The sequence below is a fragment of the Acipenser ruthenus genome, chromosome 25, assembly GCF_902713425.1.
Source record: "Acipenser ruthenus chromosome 25, fAciRut3.2 maternal haplotype, whole genome shotgun sequence".
In the NCBI taxonomy this organism is placed as follows: domain Eukaryota; kingdom Metazoa; phylum Chordata; class Actinopteri; order Acipenseriformes; family Acipenseridae; genus Acipenser; species Acipenser ruthenus.
Window position 1 is genome coordinate 2,837,412 of NC_081213.1, and position 22,263 is coordinate 2,859,674.

The 22,263-nt window shown below is 36.3% G+C and overlaps 1 protein-coding gene across 1 annotated transcript; it reads right to left on the reverse strand.

Moving 5' to 3' along the window:
* Positions 1-4,535: 4,535 nt before the first annotated feature.
* Positions 4,536-21,783, reverse strand: LOC117413342 (macoilin). The gene is made up of 11 exons (XM_034906528.2): positions 21,433-21,783; positions 15,864-16,005; positions 15,621-15,747; positions 14,673-14,796; positions 12,616-12,794; positions 11,454-11,961; positions 8,613-8,771; positions 8,074-8,256; positions 7,610-7,730; positions 6,953-7,127; positions 4,536-6,605 (listed from the first exon to the last, which is right to left on the reverse strand). Exons 1-11 carry the CDS (start codon positions 21,510-21,512, stop codon positions 6,403-6,405), a joined length of 2,001 nt encoding a protein of 666 aa, XP_034762419.1. The 5' UTR covers positions 21,513-21,783; the 3' UTR covers positions 4,536-6,402.
* Between the last annotated feature and the right edge of the window lie 480 nt (positions 21,784-22,263).

Genomic DNA, 22,263 nt, shown 5'->3' on the forward strand with positions numbered 1-22,263 from the left:
CGTGGTAATATTTAATTACTACAGTCGCTCACACATTCCTATCAGCTCTGGGCTTATTTATAATGCTTTATTGTGGCAGCAAATCCATTTATTGGTATGGCTAATGTCTGCCACACTGAAATAAGATTATCTTGGGTTATATGCGAAAGTTGCCTCCTACAATGGTGAAGGTTTAAATTAGTGCAACAGCTTGAAGGTGACTGGCCTAAAAAACAATATGGACTTAAACACAAGGTTTCCTAGAGACAACAATCTATGTACAGTTTGTTGATTACCTGTATACTGTTGCACAAGTCTGATTTCATTTGATCTAAGTGCAGAATGGTATCCCAATTTTAAAAGTGCAAGCTTGGAGAAACAAACAAACAAAAAAAGCTTGTAGCCCCTAATATTTAGTAAACCAGCCTGATGCTCAGCTACAGCACTGAAGACCTGGGTTTTAGTCCAGCTGTCCTTTCTGTTCACAGACCATGTGATCTACTGTGTCTATGTAAGTGTGTGTGGTTCTGCCAGGGCTTAAACCAAGCTCTTGAATCCTGAGAGTAAAAGAAAGAAAAGTGACCAAACAGACAGTGTGTCTAGTGCCAAGCTAAAACCTTTATTTCACTATGGAATAAAGCCATCACTAACAGGCGCCAGTTTATACTTTCCTTAGTCTTCACTCTAACTTATGCTCATCATCAGCACTAATTGAGTATATATATTTTTTGAATACCACTCTAAGAACTATCGAGTTTGCATAACATAAGGAGACAACTGTTGACTTGTCAATGATGATGATCTCCTACCAACCATCTGGATATTATTTTGATGTTTGTTTGGAATGTCTGCCCACTTGTTTAGACTGTGTATCTAATAGCAAGTTAACTTTTAAAGTTTTGAAACTATACACATTACATCAGTAATAGATCATTAATAAACAACTTAACCCCTCATTGAGTGTGGTTTAGTCACATATTTCTACCCTTAGGGTGCCACTTAAGGTCTATCACTTCTGTAATGATGGGGTGAGGAGAATACAGAAGGCAGTGCCAGGAAGAGGACGATTTAGAGAAAAATGACAGCTCAATATCAGAGCATCAGAACCACGCATAATGATTGCAACACTAGCAGATTTAAAGGGGTCGCTGTGCTGTAATGGAAACAGATGATTCCTGGGCATGGTGGGAAATAAACAACTTGAGTGGTGAAAGGGGTTTAAATATTTTCCTACCCTTCTACATGACAGACTGGAATTGGATACACACACCCTCCTGTCATAGGCGGCTCCTTCACCGTCAAGCCAGCATTCCGCTGGCTCGGAAAGCAAGTGGCAAGAGCTTTGGGAAAATCTTGTCGTGCAAGACTCCTCTTGGCTTGACTACGCTGGGGATGTGTTCCGTGTACCACATGTGAACGTGTCTTTAAGCAAACAACCAATTCCAATCGTTTGGATGTATGCACCACTGATTTAGCAAACATCCTAATCAGCAACATGCATGGCCTTGAATTCTAGGACACCCTGTATACGCTACCGTCAAGACCTGAGCACATCACGAAATATTAATTTGAAGCTGCAGCTGCTCACCTGAAAAAAAAAACTGCAATTCATATTTTATTATGATCCCAGCAGCCAAAAATAAATGGGATTGTTGAAAAGTGTTTTTTTTAGTTAATTATACAACTGTCACACAAATCATTTGCTTAAAATGTTAAACAAGTACATTTTCACATCCTAACAACCTGTGAAGAAGTCACTGTGGTGCTCTTCGTTCCCCACGGCTCCCCTTTACAGTTTCAGCTGATTCATCTTAATGTGTGGATATCAGTTATTACATTAGACTGTTCACAGCTCACCTCAAGTGCAATACAGAAGGAGTAAAAATATGCAGCAGATATATTATGTATTTGTAATAGGAAATATTAGATTACACTCCCCACCCACTGTCAAGAATTGAGAAAAGAAAACCAAGACAGATATCTTAAAAAATTAATATTGTACTATAATTGAGGCCAGTTACTTACTGTAACCATCCCATAACTTAAAAACACTCACACAGTAAATAGCAGGTCAAATGAAGGTTTCATAGACCCAGATTAGCACCATCTTGGATAACCTAACATTATTTTATGTAACGTAGTCCAAGTGCTAATCTGGCCAGTGCATTGCCGAATTAGGCATTTGACAAACTTGTAGGCAGTTGACAAATTGACTAAAGGGTATTTGGCCCAAACCCAGATTGTTTGTGTTGTTCGGTTAAATACCTTGATAAACATATACATTAAAATGTGAAAGCCCCTAGTCTGCAATGTCTCGTGTCACCAGACCTCTATCAGCCGAGTAAGAGGAGTGTACAGCTTTTCAGCAACAAGCATGAGAAAGTACAAGGATCTGGTCGAATAGTAGTTTTCCATGGAACTGGCCCGTGCAGTAGCTGCATTGACCAATGTGTCCATCAAGATAGTTTCCCGGCTGTTCCTGGAATGGCAACATTTGCAAAACACCAAGCGAAAGCAAATCTTCAGTAGCAAGCTGAGCATGATGGATCAAGCCTGCAGGTGTGGAAGGGGTTGTGACAAGCAACAGACATACTAGTGTATAGTCCCAAATCACAGAAACTTTCAACATTGGGCAAGAAACTGTTTCCACTCCAGCAATGCACCATCATGGCTGATCATGACCCCCAAATCATTTCACTTGCCAGAACACAGCTCCCCCAATAATGAAAGGTTAGTGCATAAACTCCCTGTGCCAAGTCCCCCTCCTCCTCAAATATCTGTTTTTACAGCTTTGGCGTTCTTGCCCTCTGGGTATTAGTCAAAAGAGATTTACTTCATTGTATTTTGTATTCCTAAGAAGATGCTTTATAAAAATTTTTTTTAAAAATGGACAAAGGCTGACAAGAGTAACAAATAAAAACTGCATTCAGCCTTTGCTTGACAAGGATATACATGTGAGAAAAGTGGCAGCATGCTTTAAGTGCTTGAATCTGCTTAATATTTTTTCTCTGGTTGACAGCCACATTTTTCAGAACTGCACGGATCAACCAGTTAAGCTATTTTAGCCCAGCCCATTATAAAAGGAAAAAATACAAAATATACAAAATAAATTAAATCCAACAAAAAACTATTCATCTATGGTACTGTCCCTTGAACTAACCAATGCTATGAGCAAAACAGGTTTTACCAATGACTGTTCACCTTCTACAACAGTAAATTCTGCTTTAAAACAGAACACAAATGTAAAATGTATTCTTCTGACCAAGCATATGTGCTTGCAAAGATAAATGTTGAATACAGTAACAAATGTCCCTTTCAGCAGCACCTGGCACCTGCTTGAAAAAAAAAAAATTTTAAAGAGGAAACATCACACACCTTTTTGTAGTCACAAATACCTTGCCTTTGAAAAATACAGAACAAAGTATTAAAAGGGGAAAAAAACCATACCTTTAGCACAACAGGCTTACTGTTGAATTTGAAGGTTATTCATGATTTTAAAAAAAAAAGTGGTTGTAAAAAAAAGTTAACAACAACATTCATCAAATCAAATAGTCAATAAACTGCAATGGTCATCGTTTCATATAGATATATCATGTATTTGCAGATTATATTAGTAACAGGAAATAACCCCTTATAAAATCAAGAATTTAAGTTTATGCTGCATATTTATGGAAACTGACTGCAGGATTATCTGCACTACCACCAAACCCATTGTTGTAAAATAGTCCATCTTGAACAAATCATATCCAAAGCCACAGTACATGCATTTGCAGTACAGGACTACAACATTGCTTACCAGCAATACTGCAGTACTGTAGAGGAAATATTACATATGAAAATGTAAATGGAGTTCTGGGTGTGAAATGTTTAACTTAAAGGGTCTTTGTGTGAAACAACTAGAACATTCTAAAAGTCAAAGCTAATGGACTTAAGTTATTTGGTACCGTTTACATACATTTTTATACAGACGGTCTGCTTCGGTTGGAAATATCATCACATGAGGATTATGAATATTGGTAAATTACAGATGCCAGTTTAAACTGAGGATCCTTTATTGACAGAAGTGCTAATAAAATATATTATATATATATATATATATATATATATATATATATTATATACACACACATACGTAGAGTAAATGCATATATATATATATATATATATATATATATATATATATATATATATATATATATATATATATATATCTTATGTAGGGAAGAGTGACAGTAAACTACAAGCTAAAGATAATCCGTGTTAACAACAAATGCCCCCTTGTGGTGAAAAATAAATACATCCCCTTTTGGTTCTTCTAATATTCTAAGAAATTACAGAACACACACACAGGCTGGTGGGGGGGGGGGGGGGGGGGGAGCCAAAATAAAGTTACAACCATTCTGTTTAAATTGCATATCTTTTTGGGACAAATATAAATCAAACATTTCAAAAAGATAAGAACGATTGAAATATCCTTTTGTCAGTGCTGGTCACCCTTTAGTTCTTATTTTTTTTTTAAATGTGCAAGACATAAGATAATTGATAACACTTACAGCTTTATCATCTGCAAGAAAATGTTTATTCCTTGTAAACCCCACAGAAAAAGAATGCAGCCAAGATCAGTTATATAAAGAAACACGCCGAAATGGCAGCCAAACAAAAAGAACGAAAAGTATTTCCCCTCAGCATTAAGTCAGTGACAATATTCCAAGTTCTGCACAAAGCTTCATGAACCCATGATACAACTGAATTCCGCAACACTTTTCCATGGTGACAAATACACAATGTATACAATACCATTTTAACAAAAGAAAAATACTTTGTCAAATCGTTAGAGTCTACTGCAAATGCGTGGCAACAGAGTCTATGGTTCAGTATTGCTTCTCTTTGAAATTTAAGTAACGTATATTTTTCCAAGCATAACACCTTTAATTTACTATTATCAGCAGCTCTTGCCAATGTATTTGTAATACATTTAACTTTTACACAAACGCATGAAAACATTTCAGGAAAATAAAGTATTTTCTTGGCACAAAAGCTGAACCCAATATTCAGCTGTAATAAAAGATGCTTACAAAACACAAGTGGATGCTAACCTTAAAACACACTGAAAAAAAAAAAAAAATGCTAGAAATGTAAATTGTAATTGGCAGGTCAAAAGCCTAGAAATTGCACTAAAATCCATCTTAAATTAAATGTTTGTTTCCCTTTCTCACATCATGCCTTGTAGGATGCAACATCTTTCAGGCAAATAATAATAATAATAAACAAAAAGAATACTACAATTTAAATGAAGCAGTCATGCTATAGTTTTGTGTCTAGACTGCTTATATTGCAGTAGACTGTGGTATAATTGAAAAGGAGAATGAGAACTGAGGTCTTTTCTCTTGAAACGTGTCTATTTTCAAGGCACTGTCAAAAAGACAACTCGGTAACTAAAAACAGCACAAGCAGATTCAGCATCCACCATTTCAATATTAACCTTGTCATCATAGTTATTCCCACTTTATGACTTGAAAGGTACCTCTCAATCAGACTGGTCCAGTAAGGGGTGATCTGTATATATTATTTGCGTAATGGAATGACATTGTTCACACACTCACTTCTCATCAACCCTTCATCCGTTTTTGATCTGAAACCTTTTTATAAAATTGTGACTGCGGTATGGAATACAAGAGCCTGCCTCAGCTTATTATGTATACCACCGTCAGATCTTTAAAATTGATAGTTCAACTTGTACAGATCTTAGATGAACTGAAGTGCTCTAGTTTAAAACAACGAGATTAGTATTAAGCTCCTGGGACACGGTTTACCATTCCTCTATCTGGCCAATCTAAAGTACGGTCATGCAAGTTCTACCCTTGATCTTGAATCCTCTGTATTCAAAATTATAGTTCTCTTGACAGAGAGACTATAAACAGTCTACACAGAAAGGGTGCCATGTTGCACTTTAGACACTATTCTTTTTAAAGTTCACAGATAAAGATTATTTATTCAGATCAGATTTATATATTTACTTACCCGGAACAGATCAGAAGAGAGAGTGAAGAAAGATGAAACTGTAAGTATATGGGGAAAAAAAAAACATTCAAGAGGAAACCAAGTGAAAAGAGAAACAAAGGCAAAATGGGCAACCAAGGAGAGGAGAAAAAACAAAACAAAACACCTTTAAGCATCAATGCACTGACCAAAACAAATATGCCAAGTTCTGTGAGGTTATCTAGAAATTTACAAGAAAGAAACCATTGGGCAGTTCTAGTCGACATGTGAGGTCTTTTTTTTTTTTTTTTTTTTTTTTTTTTTTGTGTGTTTTAACTACAACAAATACAGTCACACAATACAATGTCTTCTTGACCAGAAAAAAAAAAAAAAAAAAAAGTAAAAAACAAAAACTCTTCAACAGGGCAAAGAGAAAGGTGGCATTCACTTCTTCAGGGGCTGGTAAACGGAGGCGTTTGGATCCAGTCCGGAGGGGCTAGTATCCATGAACTTGGAGGAGTAGTGTGGAGCGACAGGGTTCAGATTGTTGGTGTCTGCACTGTATGTAATGCTGGGCATCACTGCCATCACCTCGGCAATCTTCTGTTTCAGGTCCTTGATCTCCTGGTCTTTCTGGATTATTTGCCCTTCAAAATAAATTCATAAAAAAAAAAAATATTGTTTTAGCTTTAAGGAAGCTATTTAAAAAATCTCATGGAAAACAAATCTAGTTGGTTAAATCGAGGAGGGGGGGGGCAGGGGAATACAAAACTTTTCTTCTGGAGGTTCGTGGCCAAAGAACATGACTATTTTCAACATATTTGTTTATCATAAAGGGAAGCTGCTTTGTAATCTCAAGGTGGAAATTGTGTTTTTTCAAAACAGACAAACTGTGGTCTGCCCACCAGGATGTTAAAACAGAACAGTTGCAGTCTACTGCATTAGTGCCCATCCTAATAAAAAAAATCACCCACATATTCCCTGTGTCTCTTACCTTGTGCAATTTCAAGCTGTCGTTTGGCATCCCCTAGCGCTGAGAACAAGTCCAGTTTAATCCTGGTCTCTGCACTCAAGCTGTTTTCTAAGTGCTGTGTTTTATCTTGCATGGCTGAAAGAGCCGACATCAACACTTCTGTATCTTTTTCACTTTCCTTGTATTTCCGCAGTTCCTAAATCAGACACAATTCAGAACAGGTATACAAGTTGATTAGCATGACATTGTAATAGTCTTATTCTTATTATGAAACACAGGAGGAGAATTTTTCATATATTGCAGCGCTACAACAGCACAAGTACACATGTAATTTAACAAATGCAATTTAAACAGTTAAACCCTTTTTATTATCATTCTGAACGGTTCTGTTGCTCCAGTATTTATATTTTTCTCTGTACCCTGGGAGATTATCTAAAGCCATCTTTGTGTCAAACATACATTGCAGACACATTTAGCTAACACCGTTTAACCCTGTAAATGACAGCATATTAAGTCAGGGGTCAATGTGAAGGGTACCACTGCATTTAGCCAAATGAGTTTCCATAACAATGAAAATCTGAAGTTGGCATCTCAAACAGTTTAAGAAATGGCAACATTTACAGGAATACAAAACAGAACACAAGCAAGCCAGAAAAAAAAGGGCGTCATTGATCTCACCTGCACTTTCATTTCTAAATCTCGGATCTGCTCCTCTTTGACTTTCATATCGATTGTTAATTTTTTACACTCTGTCTCCAGCTCCCTGATGCGACTCCTGAGCGATTCTGTGCACTCCCCTCTGTGGAAACCAAATATACAGGATAAATAAAAAATAAAAAACACAACAAAACATACAAGCTAACCGTCTTCCTGAGAACTAAAACACGGTTCTTAAAGCCATCTTGTGGAAACAAATCTAATGCATTTAAGCAGTCTTTTCAATCCTGAGTACAAGCATAGAACCATGTATTAATTCCAATAAAGAGCTATACTTTTTTAAAGTATAAAAGATACCGAGTTCCGTTTTCAGATCAGTGTTATTTTTGTATGAGGTTTTGGTTGATGGGAAAGGGCCAGCCAATCCCTGTACATCTGGTAAAATCCTTGTACATTTTTAACAAGCTTTGACTGATAGACTATACCTGGTAGCAGCAGCAAGTGCCACTGCTCGAGCCGCTGTCGCCTCCTCAAGTTTCTTTCGTTTCTTTTCCTCTGCCAGTTGTTTTTCTGCAATAGCCCGCGCTTCCTGCTCCATTTTCAGCCTCTTCTCCAACTGGCTGATAGTCTGTTTATCTTTCTGTTTCGCCTGTACAGCATTGTGCAACCTTGGGACAATTTAATACAGAACATAACATCTATCAGCTGTGCTAAATAAACCCAAAGAACTTCACCCTGGACAGCAAGCTAGTGGTAGGTCGACTAGCTTCCAGAGTCCTTACAGCCTTTAATTAGAACCAAAACAAGATTTTATATGCTTTGCCTAATTTAGCTCATAATAAAACCAAGTCTCATTTTCATCCCTGTTAAGTAGATAATTAAATGCATAAATAAATAAATACATATAAAAAACACACAGCCAGAGCAGGAATGGCCAGGGCCTGATTCCAGAATATTAAAAGTTAGAAGTGAAGACATACCATTTCAAAACAGGGATTGAAAGGCAGGGGCTGATTGCTCTTACTTGTTCTGCAGCAGCTCGTTCTCCTGACGAAGCTGACCAAGCTCGGAACGGATACTGCGCTCTGTGGTGCTCAACGAGCTGATCTGGCTGCGTAGCTCCTGTTCAACCTGTCTGCTGGCCTGCAGGTCTGCCTTCAGCTTCTTTATGTCCTGCTCCAGCCTTGTGAAAAAAGAACTATTTAAAACACAATGTTCATGCTTATAACAGTTACATAGAAACTACATTAATAAGAAGAATGATACAGTAATTACTGAATAGCAAAAATGGTCCCAAGTCAGTTAAAGTTATTTCTTTCTGTTAATAACTACATTGTATTCACCAGTTAATTTGTCATATTCGTATGCAGCATTTAAAACAACAATCTGACTTGGGTTTCAACACAGCGATATTGTAGTTGCTGCACCTTCAAAAGATAGCCAAATCAGTGAAACCTATTGTGCACACACAACCCCATACTACCAGAGGATTTCAATATGCTTAACTTTCTTGACTACAGTAACTAGTATCTAACACGGTCTCATCAGGAAGGAAGTAGGAAAGGAAGTGTCTTACTTCAAACTAGACTTGTGTCTGTTTCAGGCCAAATGAGTTTTGTTGCATCTACCCTGTCCCCTTGTGCTCTGTGACCACTTTGGGAAAATATAGGTTACCATCCATACAAACTTACCAAGAGGAATAAAGCAATTGTAAGAGAATATTACTGGCCAAAAAACAACTTTCCTGCAGGAAGGAGCAGTTAAAGTATTGCTCTCAAAAGTTTTAGTTTTATACTTTTAAAATGTTGTATAGCTTCACTGGTAGTTTAATTACACAATTTAATATTTACTATTCAGCAAACCACCTTCTTAAACTTCTTATGCAAAGTGTTATAATTAAAAGTGTAAATTGAAATTTTACTCTAACATATTTTATCTGCAGTTCAAAGTTTGCACAAATGTCTTTAAAAGGGTCTACAACTCAAGTTAGGATACCTTAAATTCATATGTTAAGGTGTGGAACAACTTTTCCTAAACTACTTCTTTCGTGTATCAGATATAGATGTTTTGTGTGTGGCGTAGTTGAAATGCAATGATATCTAACTGCCAGCTTGTTAACCATATCTTGTTTCCTGGCTGGAAGGAGCTTGATGCCACATCACTATGACAATAGTATCAATGAAACCACAATTCATGAAATTAGATTGTGTAATACTATGTGTAAAATGAATGTAGTACCATTGTACTGTATATGTACTTATGAGGTTTATTTTAAGCATGGCAACAACATAATTGGTTTTCAGTGATCGAAATAAGACTGTCATTGCATTGCAGACATGCAAGGTTTTAAACGATCTTAAAATTAACCTCACCTGAGCTGTTCCTCTCTAGACGGTTTGCCTAATTAGTAAACTCAGACGTCACCAATTATGTGCACAGTAAAACCTGAAATGGCTTACACTGCTCTCCTCTGGTTACCTCTGGTTTCTTACCTCTGGTTTGTGGTATAATTAGGACAATCAAACACCATGTGCAGACAACTCAGTTCACCTATGTGGACCAATTTATGTACAACATCTTGAATCAGGTCTTAAAATGAAAATGAAAGTTACACCAATCGTGAAAGAATTAAAAAAAGTTGTTAAGTCTTCAACATTGAATCCTAGACGGAATGTTAACCATAAGGAACTGAACACTAAAGAAAATTAAAATCGGTTACCTTAATAAATTAGCCAAGGCTGGATTTTCTGTCAAACCATTTAAAATTAACAAATTTGGAAACAAAATAAGATGGGTGCAAAGATACACAAGATGATCTTCACTTACACTTTGAATGTAGTCATTAACCCTCTAAGTATATATTTTTCAGAAGACATACCGGAACATAGTGTATATATATATATATACACACATACAGTATATTATATATATATATTATATTATATTATATTATATATATATATATATATATATATATATATATATATATATATATATACACACACACACACACACACACACAGCATCTGAACTCTAAAAAATAATTGACTTTTTAAAATTATCATTTCAATAAAATAAAACTAGAAAAGCATCCCTGGGGTTGTGACATTTGTGAGCAAATGGTTTATAAACAAGTAAAATAAAGAGGTGAAAAAAGATCTATATCGTTGACATGCCATGCGATTAGAACAATATGGCAGTGAAACAGTTTATTATTATTGAACACCAACTGTAATAGAATACAAGTACTGTAATTCAGTGTTAATAATAGTCATGAGGTCAAATGAGGTAAATGTCAAGGTGACCAACACGTTTAGCATGCAGGCCTTTTTTTAAACCTGCAAATATGGTTATACTCTTATATGGCGTCTGAGATATGAGGCTCCGATACTGTTGCAGCGGCAGCTTTGTAAATTTAATTACACAAAACTGCAATTTTTTCTTGCACGATACCTATGACAGAGCATAGTTGCGTACCAAGAATTAAACCAATACCTCTAGCATTAGGTCTATTGGTCCGAAGTCATATGAGCCCAGTATGGCAGCAATCCTAGGTCAAAGTGAACAGTACCATTAAATATTGCAGAGGAGTTCCCCAAACCAAAATAAAAAGACAGCCCCTGAAATGGTTTATGAGATATTAGCAGTTAAAGTAGAGGCAGTGATACTCAACTAAGCTGTTCAACATACTTTTGATATATTTTCAATAATGCATACTTCTCAAGGATAAGATCAAATAGAAATAGTGCTTGACAAGAGAAGTACATTATGCAAATATAAACCAATATTTAAGGAGATTTGGGATCAAAGAGGATGGGGTGTAAGAGACAAAATAAACAGATAAATAAAAAAGAAGGAAACATACCGTACTAGTGTATCAGGTTTGCTCAGCTGGTTATTAGGTATACAGTTTTCCATTAAATCCTTGTGAGTGCTCGGACTCTTACTGGTGATCTTCTGTTTCTTCTCATTCTTATTGGATGAAGATGAGGGAATACTCCCATTGGACGCGCTGTGGCTGCGAGGAGACGAGTTGCCTGTCCCGCTGGCGTTCTTGTAATTTTTTGAGGAGGCCATACAAAGCTCCTCTTTCAAGAGGTTTTCTGTACTCCCCACGAGATCGTTATTCAATCTCTTATTATTGATATGATTTTCCATGTATTCAATTTCTTGTACTTTAGAGTCTACGGACTGTAAAATATTGTTATTTATTCCAAGGTTCTGTTTTTTCGCCTCTTTGTCCTTATCTTTCCCTTTTTCTCTGTATTCAAGTTCTGGTAATGTTGTGACCAGTTTTTTACTGGCTGGGATTCCCCCGTTCTGCTGTGAAATCAGCGTGGAATCCACTTCTGAGATCCCTTTGGCTGCTGCAGCTGGAATGCAAAAAGAAAGATGTAGGCCTATTAAACAGAAGCAAACGTAAGGAATTGGCTTATACGTCACACATGCTGAAATATTAAGTAAATTAATAAACTGCTCAAAATACATTTAAAGGGGGCATTTCCAGTGTGGTCTACCACAGCATTTAAGAACATTACACTTTCATGTATAAGTAGCACTCTCATGGACAGTCTGCTAAAGTTATATAGGAAATGTGAAGTGACAAGAAACGCCAGCTGAATTCACTGCATTACAGGATTCCCCAGTTTATAGAAGCTGACACATCTTTGCATTAGTTGATTATATTTGTACACTTCAGTTTAACAAAAAATATGTTTTCCATTGTTACTAAAGGAATAATCAATCATATTCATGTACTTGATTTATAAGGTAGAAAGGACATAGTTTTTTTTTCTGAATTGATCTAGTGGTTCATAACAGTTCTGAAAGATTAACTTGCATATTAAAGTTTCAGGTTAGAAGAAGCAATAGAATATTTGGTTCTTGTGTGAATTTTTCACCATACAGAGTTCATACACAAGTTTAAAGATCAATAATAAGATTAAAGTAGCATTAAAGTCTTTAAAGCAAATAGACTTCCTTTCATAACAGTACTTTAGTACCAAACGTTCACATCCAAATCTCACCTTCCTCTGCTTCCCTCTCCTGCCTCTGAAGCATCTGCTGCTCTGGAGGCAAAGCCTGCTGAAGAAGCTGCATATAGAACTCATTCTCTTTCTGAACTTCCTTTTGTTTTCTTAATCGCATCTTGTAGCTGACGTAACTTTTGAAACCAAAGCCCAGTGTCACAACAGGATACCCAATGCTTCATGGACAGAAAAAAAAAAGAAAATAAGTACATTATTCTTTATGAAACCAGGGAACATATAACAGTGTATTGCTGTTTTTAATGGAAATGATTATGAAGAAGTGCAAAAATCTACCAGTTATGAGCTTGCATTTGCTTTATAGGCCTTGTGTGCAGTTTTTGGGATAAAGACCACTACGTATTTTTCATTTTAATAACTTTATTCAGGTTTTGTACTACAGTATTCCTTCTTGGTCATTTCACCTATAGCGTGATATAGTTCCCAACACATTAATTCCTATTATTAACCAATCAGAAGCTTGCTTAAAGTGAGAAATGCAGACAGAGCTTTCTTTATCCTAGCATGGTACCAAATTAGATAAAATAAAAAAATGTATATTATATATGTGACTGGAAAACATGGATCGAGAATTGATTAGCAGTTTGCTATGCATGTGGACTGGCAGAGCTATACTGGTGTTCTTTTCTGAAAAGAGACTAATATTGCAGATAGCAGACTGTTTGGTTCAAATTGCATGTACTGCTAACAACTGATAAGAAACCTTGCGTCTACAAGCTTCTTGTCCAACATTGACTGCAAGCTAACAAGATAACAATGCTGTGGACCAGAAGGGGCCAGGCTCTAAGACTTTTGGAATACAAAGCATAAAGGAGGATGTCAGATGGTTCAGGGGTACCTCGTGTATGGACAAAATGTCATGGTTGGACCCCACCCATCTTATATTTTAAAAGTGGGGTATGTTGGAAAACATGGAACAAGTACTGAATAGCAGTTTGCTACGCATGAGGAATGGCAGGGCTGTATTCATGTTATTTTTCTGAAAAGTGATTTAACATTGGATAGAAAAAAACTGTTAGTTCCAAAAATGCAAGCACTGCTGTAATAGATGAAGGCTGGCTATATACTCTGGGTATATAGATACTTGCACTGCATTGACTCCAAGCAAGCAAGAAATAATAGCAGCTTCATTGAGCAATGGATGGTAGCAGAGAGCTGAGAAAAACACCAAGTTAACGTATATTTAACTATATTTAAACAACCGCACATTAGAAGTAAATTGAAGGCAATTTGGTAGAGAAGTTACCCTGACGTTATGACAACTGAAAAGGATTATTTAGTGTCAAAGCAAATGACTGGCCAGCAGCACAAGGTTGTACAAACAAGTCCTTTGACCTCCAGCCCTGACATGAAAGACGTTTGCCCTTCGGGGAGTCCACTGTGGGGTATAAAACTAATTAAACAGGTTTATGCTTAGAATATACAGCTGGTGTATGAGGGGGTCATAAAGCTAGTCTTCAGGGGGATCTGGAAGGAGCCAGACACTTCAAAGGGGCTGATAAGAGATTTGTAGATTTGTATAAACGAATCAAGAGAAACTTGTTTTTTCCTGATTGGAGTGCACATGGTACATAGTGACCGGAATAATGCATTGTCCCTTTGCCATTGGTTGAGTGTTATAGGAAGAGGAATAGAGAGACACCTATGCAGAAGGGTATTTAATGTCATGTAAAAGATGTAACAACTGGTAATCGGTTCTATACTTGGACTGGTTTCCCTGCATGTATGAAATAAACTTAACACGGATTAAGAAATGGCGTCTGTGCAGTTTCTTAAGAAACATCGATACTCACGTTTTAAGTTACATCATATGTATATGTGTATATATATATATATATATATATATATATATATATATATATATATATATATATATATATATATATATATATATATGTATATATATATATATATATATATATATATGGTATAACATGTTTTTTTTTTTTGTTAAACTTAAGACATATAAACCAAATGGAGGTGCACAACAAGTAAACTTTGTTCGCTGTAAGGCGTAAGAAAAAGTTCAAACTTACCAGTGTGCAGCAAAAGGACGACATAAGTCCACATGAAAATTTTTCAGATCCTTAAATCTGATTGCAGCTTCTATATAAACAAACAGTATCCATAGTGATACTGTGGGTAAACATACTCCCCTTTCTGTGAAAAATAAAACAAAACAAAATTGATTTTTTTTATGGAATACTTCATACATAAACTGTACTCCCTGCTCTCACAGCTAAATAATGAAATCATGGCTTTCATCACCGTAAAACCCGACTATTACTCAAAATGTTGGTCTTTTGGCTGGTTTCACAAACCCTGACTAGCATTAATCTCAGAATACTTTACCTAGTTAGCCTACATTCGATGAGGGGAATGAAAGCCGTCACAGTGGTTAGGGTTATTTATTTGTAACATGTTAAACCAGTGTACAGGTAAAATATTTACTATTGTGACAATGGGTGTATTGCAAACAAAACAAGAGATCAGTCACATCAGCCAATTTGGCAGCACATTCAGCTTGTTCACCAAGCTGAAAAAAAGGCTTGCCTCAGGTTTATATATCCAAGTGGTGTGAGCAATTACAAGTCTCCAAGTGCTAATTAAATTGTTCCCTTTTTTATTTAGTTTACACTCAATGAACATTGTATCCAATGTAGTCTTACCCTCCAACAGCACCGCCAGGGAAAGGCAATAAAAACCCTGTTTCTGTCAGAAATCATTATTAGGATAACAAATCAGTAGACAAAAAGTTTGTTTTGGCAGCATAAGCAAACTTACCAAAAAAAAAAAATCTACTTTGAAAAACTTTACTGTAGCTGTGAATTCTTTTAAAGCAGAAGATAGGATGCATGTTACTCGTCTTCTTGACTGCAGCTTGAAGATAAAATCTCTTTCCATATGTGGCATGTTTAAACACAACAGTATGTCATTTTTCAGTATACCTGTCAACCAAACAGGAGAATGGGATGAAATCTTACCTGTGTGCCACACATACTGTACCCAAACGTACGTACTGGCAGCAAAGAATAGCCATTGTACAGGTATGAAGAGTAGGCATATTATATCTGACGTGAATGCTACACAAACAAAAAACACTGAAAACGCCTGAAAGAGAAAACAAATTGAAATCAGCATTCTGTATAAAATTACTTTTTAACAAAGCTTAGTTTCTTTATTGAAAAAAAAGTATTTTAGTTTTAACCTGAAAAGGGAATACATACCAGACCCTGGTATCTGAAGGAGTCATAAACACTTCTGATAAACAGCCAGAACGGCCACAGGTATTCGAATCTGAACTCCAGGACGAAATCCGCCAACAACACCAGTGCCCAGACAACCAGGAACTTCAGGTACAAGAAGGTGCTGCAATTAAAAACAGAAAATAGTTCAAAAGAAAAACACCAGACCTTGTATAGGATTACTGCAGCCTAATCTTTTAAAAACACACCAAAAGCCAATAATCGTTTACATTTTTAAAGTAGTATCACATGCATATGATTCACTTACATAGTTAAAAAGAACTTGAACAGAATTTTGAACAGTTTGAGAGGAATCTTGAAAAAGAGAGGTTACATTTTAGCTGGCAACAATTTCTTTTTTTCACTGGTGGCATGCTATGCTTTGGTTCCTGTTTGTACAGGGTGACCTTAATGGTGCATGGTCATAAAACACCACAATCAGATTTGTCATTTTATCTCAAATAATAAATCTAAAATTTGCCATTAACAATGAACATCAGCACAAAAAAGTATTAAAACAGTCTATATATTTCCAGGTCTCACTAAAGGAACCAATTTGCCTTTCTGCCATGCAAATGTAGTCTAAAAACAAAACTATGGTCCACAGAAATCATCAGGAAAGTACAGTGTAAACAGAAGCTAGGTGCATCCCACTATGGTTCATTAATCCAGACTGTACTGTAAACACTTATCACATGAAAATGTGAGCATTGGATTTTGTCTGAACAGTTTTTCCAGATCAGCAGAATGACTTTCTCACCACCCTGCTTATTCACAATGGTGTACTGTAAAATAAAGAAACTAGACTGGTATAAATTCAGTCACTGCTTGGGATGAGGACAAAATACACAGCAATTGAATATTTTCAATATGTCTGTTGAAACAGCAATATGCTTAGTGAAGCCAGTTTAATTTTTTGCCCTTTACTTTAGTGCAGTAGTTGAAAAATTCAAAACAAAACTAAACATAAAAACGGCCGTTTGGTCCAAAATCATACAGAAAAATTGATAAAAGCCATCCGCCTAGTATTGGGAAGACTGGGGAATGCAAAGTCCACTGACAAGGAATCTGTTGGAACACAATGTCCATATTTTCTCCGATTGTACTTTAAAAAAATAAAATAAAAAAAGTAACATTCCAGTCTGCTCGGTACAAAATCCAAACAACAATTTTAAGTCATGTATCTTTTGCATCTTTCTTTTTTTTTTTTTTTTTTTTTTTAAATTGAATTGCAAGTTCAAGCTATGTCTGCTTTAAATTAAAGTAACCTATGTTTATATACAACAAGCCATTATTATTTTTTTTAGCATATTCTAAATAAATTAAAAAAGCTTCCAACATTTCACAATTCCAGCCTGTTCTGTCCAAAATCCAGGTATAATTGCCAAGCGCCTTCCTCTTCATAACTGCTCTCATGTGAAGGCGACATGCATGCATAGTTTTGTATTTAACTTTGTTTCATGTAGGTGACTTTTTCGAGAACTTGGGTAATAAATGAAGGGCTCGAGCAATGATTTTTGTTTCGAGTGCTCGAACTCACCCCTACCCTAGAGTATGGTGGAATGTGGTATAAAAGCTGGCTTTAATAAAAAACAGTCTTGTAACAAACATTTAAACTTGTTTGCACAGAATTATCTGCCATTAGTTCATAATGTTCTCATGATCTTGGCTGGTTGGTACCCCATCACTGCCAGTTTATTCAAACAAAATCCCCAAGTGTGTTACAGAACTAAAACAAAAACGTTCCTGCTTCCTTGCAGCAGGATACAAGTTGGACACTGTGTCACAGAATCATGTAATCAAAATTAAACAATGTGACTATTATTAGTGGATATTTCCAGCTAAACACCCTCTGTTCCTAAACGTATTTAACGACCTCTCACCCATTCAATTACTGTAATGTACATTTGAGGAATATATATATATATATATATAATCTATATATATATATATATATATATATATATATACACACACACACACACACACATATATATATATATATATGTTAGATAGATATACAAACCTCAGTACACAGTAGAACATTATACTTCTCTCCTTATTTGTGTAAATTGAGTTTGCTTATTTTAATATGGTAATCCCGACTTACATTTCGATTGGCTATTTCAATAGCACATTACCATAATAAAATGTTATTGAAATATTTTTGCACTAAGTATAACAAACTAGGATGCTCTTGTTTACCTCCCAGATCATTCTTGTTTCCCCAATGCAAATCAGGCAATTAGTTCAAATTACAGCATGCAGGATGTTTTCTTAACGATGCAATCAGCACAGTACTGACAACAAGGAGGGTTTTTTTGTATTATTAGTTTGCAGATTCTAGTTAGGTACTTTATGGCAATGCCCACCCTGGATGAAAATCATTGCACATATCAACATAAAATATAGGCCTACAGCACACGTAGAAAAATTGTTGTTGCCACAGAAGTGGATGCAAGTTTTATTTATATCAACCCCTGTATGATTAACAATCCGAGTTGAGTTTTCGTCCAAAATAAGTTCCTACGTGCAATGGTTTTTTGTTGAACTGCCCCTGATGTGGCAATTAAGCCTGGGAGTCATTATAAACGGATCATTTAACATAGCGTACCAGCACTGCCATTACACACATCTCCCAATAATGCATAGATCACTTCTGATTTTACTGTTGAGAAACTTACTATTTCTTGACCATCACTGACTAACCTCATTTAAAGTGCTGTACTAATTGAGAATTACATTTTTATTAAGTAACATAAGAGAAAAGCATACCAGCAGCATACAACAAAAATCTTTAATCTTTCAAAAGATTATTAATGTTAATGAATGCAGTCAAAAGGCAAGTAGTAGCCTAAATTATTTATAAATGTTTTGCTTCATTATCGTAATGTTCTTTGGGGCCTTTTCAAAGTATTTGCACCCCACCTCGGATAAAATCATGTCATCATTCTTGTTGAACACAGTAAGCATAGTATTTTATGGCCTTAAATGGGACATGCTGTTTGAAGCAACTTCAAGTTAGGTCTGTTTTTTTTTGGTTGTTTTTTGCTGTAGGGCACATTAAATCAAAATAATTCATGTCAGTAGTGTTCAACATGTGGCTGCGAGCAGTTCTTAAACTTTTCAAACTGAATTAATGTGGTGCTAGGTTCAACTTCGGTAAGCAAACTATTCCACTAAACTTTTTAGAGGCTACAAAGCATACCATGTGCCTGTTGATCGTGAATCAGTAAATCAAGACTCAACAGTTATAACAGGATATCCGAAAGGCTGGATGAATTCACACTGTGCAACTTTTACCAAGAACCTGCACAATGGTCCTAAAAATAGGAAATACTGGTTCGTCATGTCAGCCGATCCAAACAGTTTTCATCCTAACATTTTCTCCCATGGCAGTGTACACATATTACAGGTAAGGTGTGCCTAAGCTTTTGCAACAGCCTCAAAGTACTTGATTCTCAAGAATCCCAACAATTAAACAATGTGTATTTGGCCATGTAGCCACAAAGCAGCATTAAGCCGGATTTGTTCTGCATTACATAGGCTATATATTAAAGTTAAGACTTGTATGGAATGAGCCATACCACTGCATTAACATTAAAGTCAAACCTTAAGGCAAGAATCTACAAGCTACCATCTGTTTGTTTTTAAATCAACTAATGGCAAATGATAATGCGACTTATCATTTGTGACATTCAGTTGTGTGAAGCCCTGAACCATTCACAAATCAGAAAAAAAAACAGGCAAAGTTCATTATCCATTCCTTGGTTTTGAATCTTAAATAAATTCAGATTTTAGGGTTCAACTGCGAAAGCAGTAAGATTTATAGTCAGGCAATTAATGAACCTGGCCAAAAAAAAAAAAATGACAAATTCCTTGGTGTGCTGACTAACGCTTGCGAGTATCAATTTATTCCTGTCAGCACTGTTGCCTTAAAATCAGCCCAAGCCTTTTTTTTTTTGTCAAGTCAAAGTCTAAAACCAATGTTGCACAGTTTTTAAAAACAAACTTTTCAGGTAGTGCCTTAATTAGTGTAACTTAACACAGCTAAACCTTAAAATGCATAGACTGTTTGGTTAGATTTTTAATATGACCTACTCTGGTATATCAAACAGTGGAATGAAAAAAGCTGACACCTGTGTACATCTGCAATCAAATTAAATGTGCAGCATGGCACACTTGAAGTGCCAAGCATGGGTCTAAATGATAAAACTATGTAATAAATACCACATCTACATAAACATTTCAATTTAACAATGAACAGTCATTTTGTGTTTCCCAGGATTCAAATGCAGTTTCGCCATTTACATGAAAAAGGCATAAACTTGACAAAAAGACCAAATGATCTTTTGGCAAACCTAGAAAGACCACTAATTAACCTGCTATTAAAACTTCATTTGGAAATGAAAATTAAACAGATGGACAGCCATGGATAGTCACAGCTGCTCCGTACACATCTTTCATTTTAGTTTGACACCTCTTCAGAAAAAAAGGGAAACATTCCAGGGATTTGTACTTACATTTAAATTAAAGATTCAAAAGTCACTTGACCTGAGCAGTTAGTAGATGGCAGAGGTTGGAATATTTAGCAAAAACAATCAAAGTTGGAGGATAGAAACACTAGACCATGGAAATGAGCACCCCTGATTTTGCTTTGTAAGATGATTTACTAGGTTTCTTGAAAAAAAAAGTGTAGATTCATCTTTTTACTTACATAATGTAACCTTTATTATAAGTTTATCTGACAGACGCCTTTATCCAAGAAGACTTACAGGTGTCACGGTAATCAAAGGTGTGTTATTCAAATACAGATCAAAGAAAATAAACTACATCAGCCTGAAAGCAAAGGCAAATCGCATTTACCCAACAAAAATAAATAAATAACAATAACAAGGGTCTACATAATATTAAGGAATGAAAACTGTTTGACAGTGTATCTTTCGTGGACGTGGTATAAAAGAGCGTTTATTTAGATGACAATAGAATAATTTAAAAATTAGAAGACGCACATTTTATATATATATATATATATATATATATATATATATATATATATATATATATATATATATATATATACACACACACACACACACATACACACACGACAATAGTCGCTTCATGATCCACACCGTAGACAATGTCAAAGATTCCGTCAGTCATACAAAAAAAAAAGGTAAACCAGCACAACGCTATATAAATAGTACAATAATCTCTGTGGGCTGTAAAATGTACACATTTAGGTAGTGTAAACATGGGGTTTTCCTGTCAGTCTGGAAAGGGGTGGTAGACAAGGTGAAAAACCCAAATCACCCAGTTGCTTTTGTGAGGCTCTTTCCACAGGAGAACCCCAGGCTGCTGCTCGCGGCCTAACCATTACAAACACTTCAAAAACACTACAGCAGCATAGCTGCCTTGTTCTGTTGTGTCATTTGAAGAAAGAGAGAGCGAGGCGTGTAAAAGACTCTTGGCAACCCTGTCCCCCAGCGCTGACTCTCCGGGGTTTCGATATAAAAAGAATGAAACCACCCACAAGCTCCCCTCGTACCTGCCGTAGATGCCCTCGGTGATTCGGTTCCGTTTTAACGGCCGCCGGAGTTTGCTGCAGTCCGCATTGCGCCGCTTCATCCTCCTCCCCTTCGCTTCGGGCCTCTATATCCCCCAGTAACCCTTTCCAGTTTTTTTGACTTGTAATTTTAAAAAAAAATAATAATAATAATAAAATTGTATCACTATTATTATTATTCTACTCGAAACAAAGAAATAAATAAAATGACTCTCCTGTAGACCCTCCTCTTTTCTTTTAGCGCAACCTCGATACGCCGTGACGTAAACCACAATGCGTGCTGACCGACAGCACCTGGGCCCAATCAGCATCAAGACTAGCGCCTATCAATTCGACTGACGTGAGGCTCAGCCAGTAACGTCGCAAAATCGGCAGTCACTTATGTAAAGTCCTTCAAAGGAAAAGGAGGCGGGGAAACAACTGTCTCATCAACATAGCGTTGCTTTGACCAATCGCGTGCTTCATGAACAAACAGTATTGCAGGCTGGTTGTGTACGCTGTTTGCGTTGCGAGGCGCCTCGTAATGACGCCAGCGTAACCGAATGACAGGAGCATACAAACGTTGAGTGTGATTAGTACAGACCCAGTCAAATGGCCTTTCAAATGTAACGTTAGCGACCAATGAGACGCCTGGATTAAAATGGGCAGAGTACTAATGTGAGAGTGAGATTCAGACGCTGTTTGTCTTCAGGGCATCAGGTGATTCTTAATGGTTAGGGTTTTAGGGCTTAGGTTGATGTCGGAGAGGTGACGAACTCGGTAAGTGTTTAGGAGGCAGTGTGGTCCAGTGGTTAAAGAAAAGGGCTTGTAACC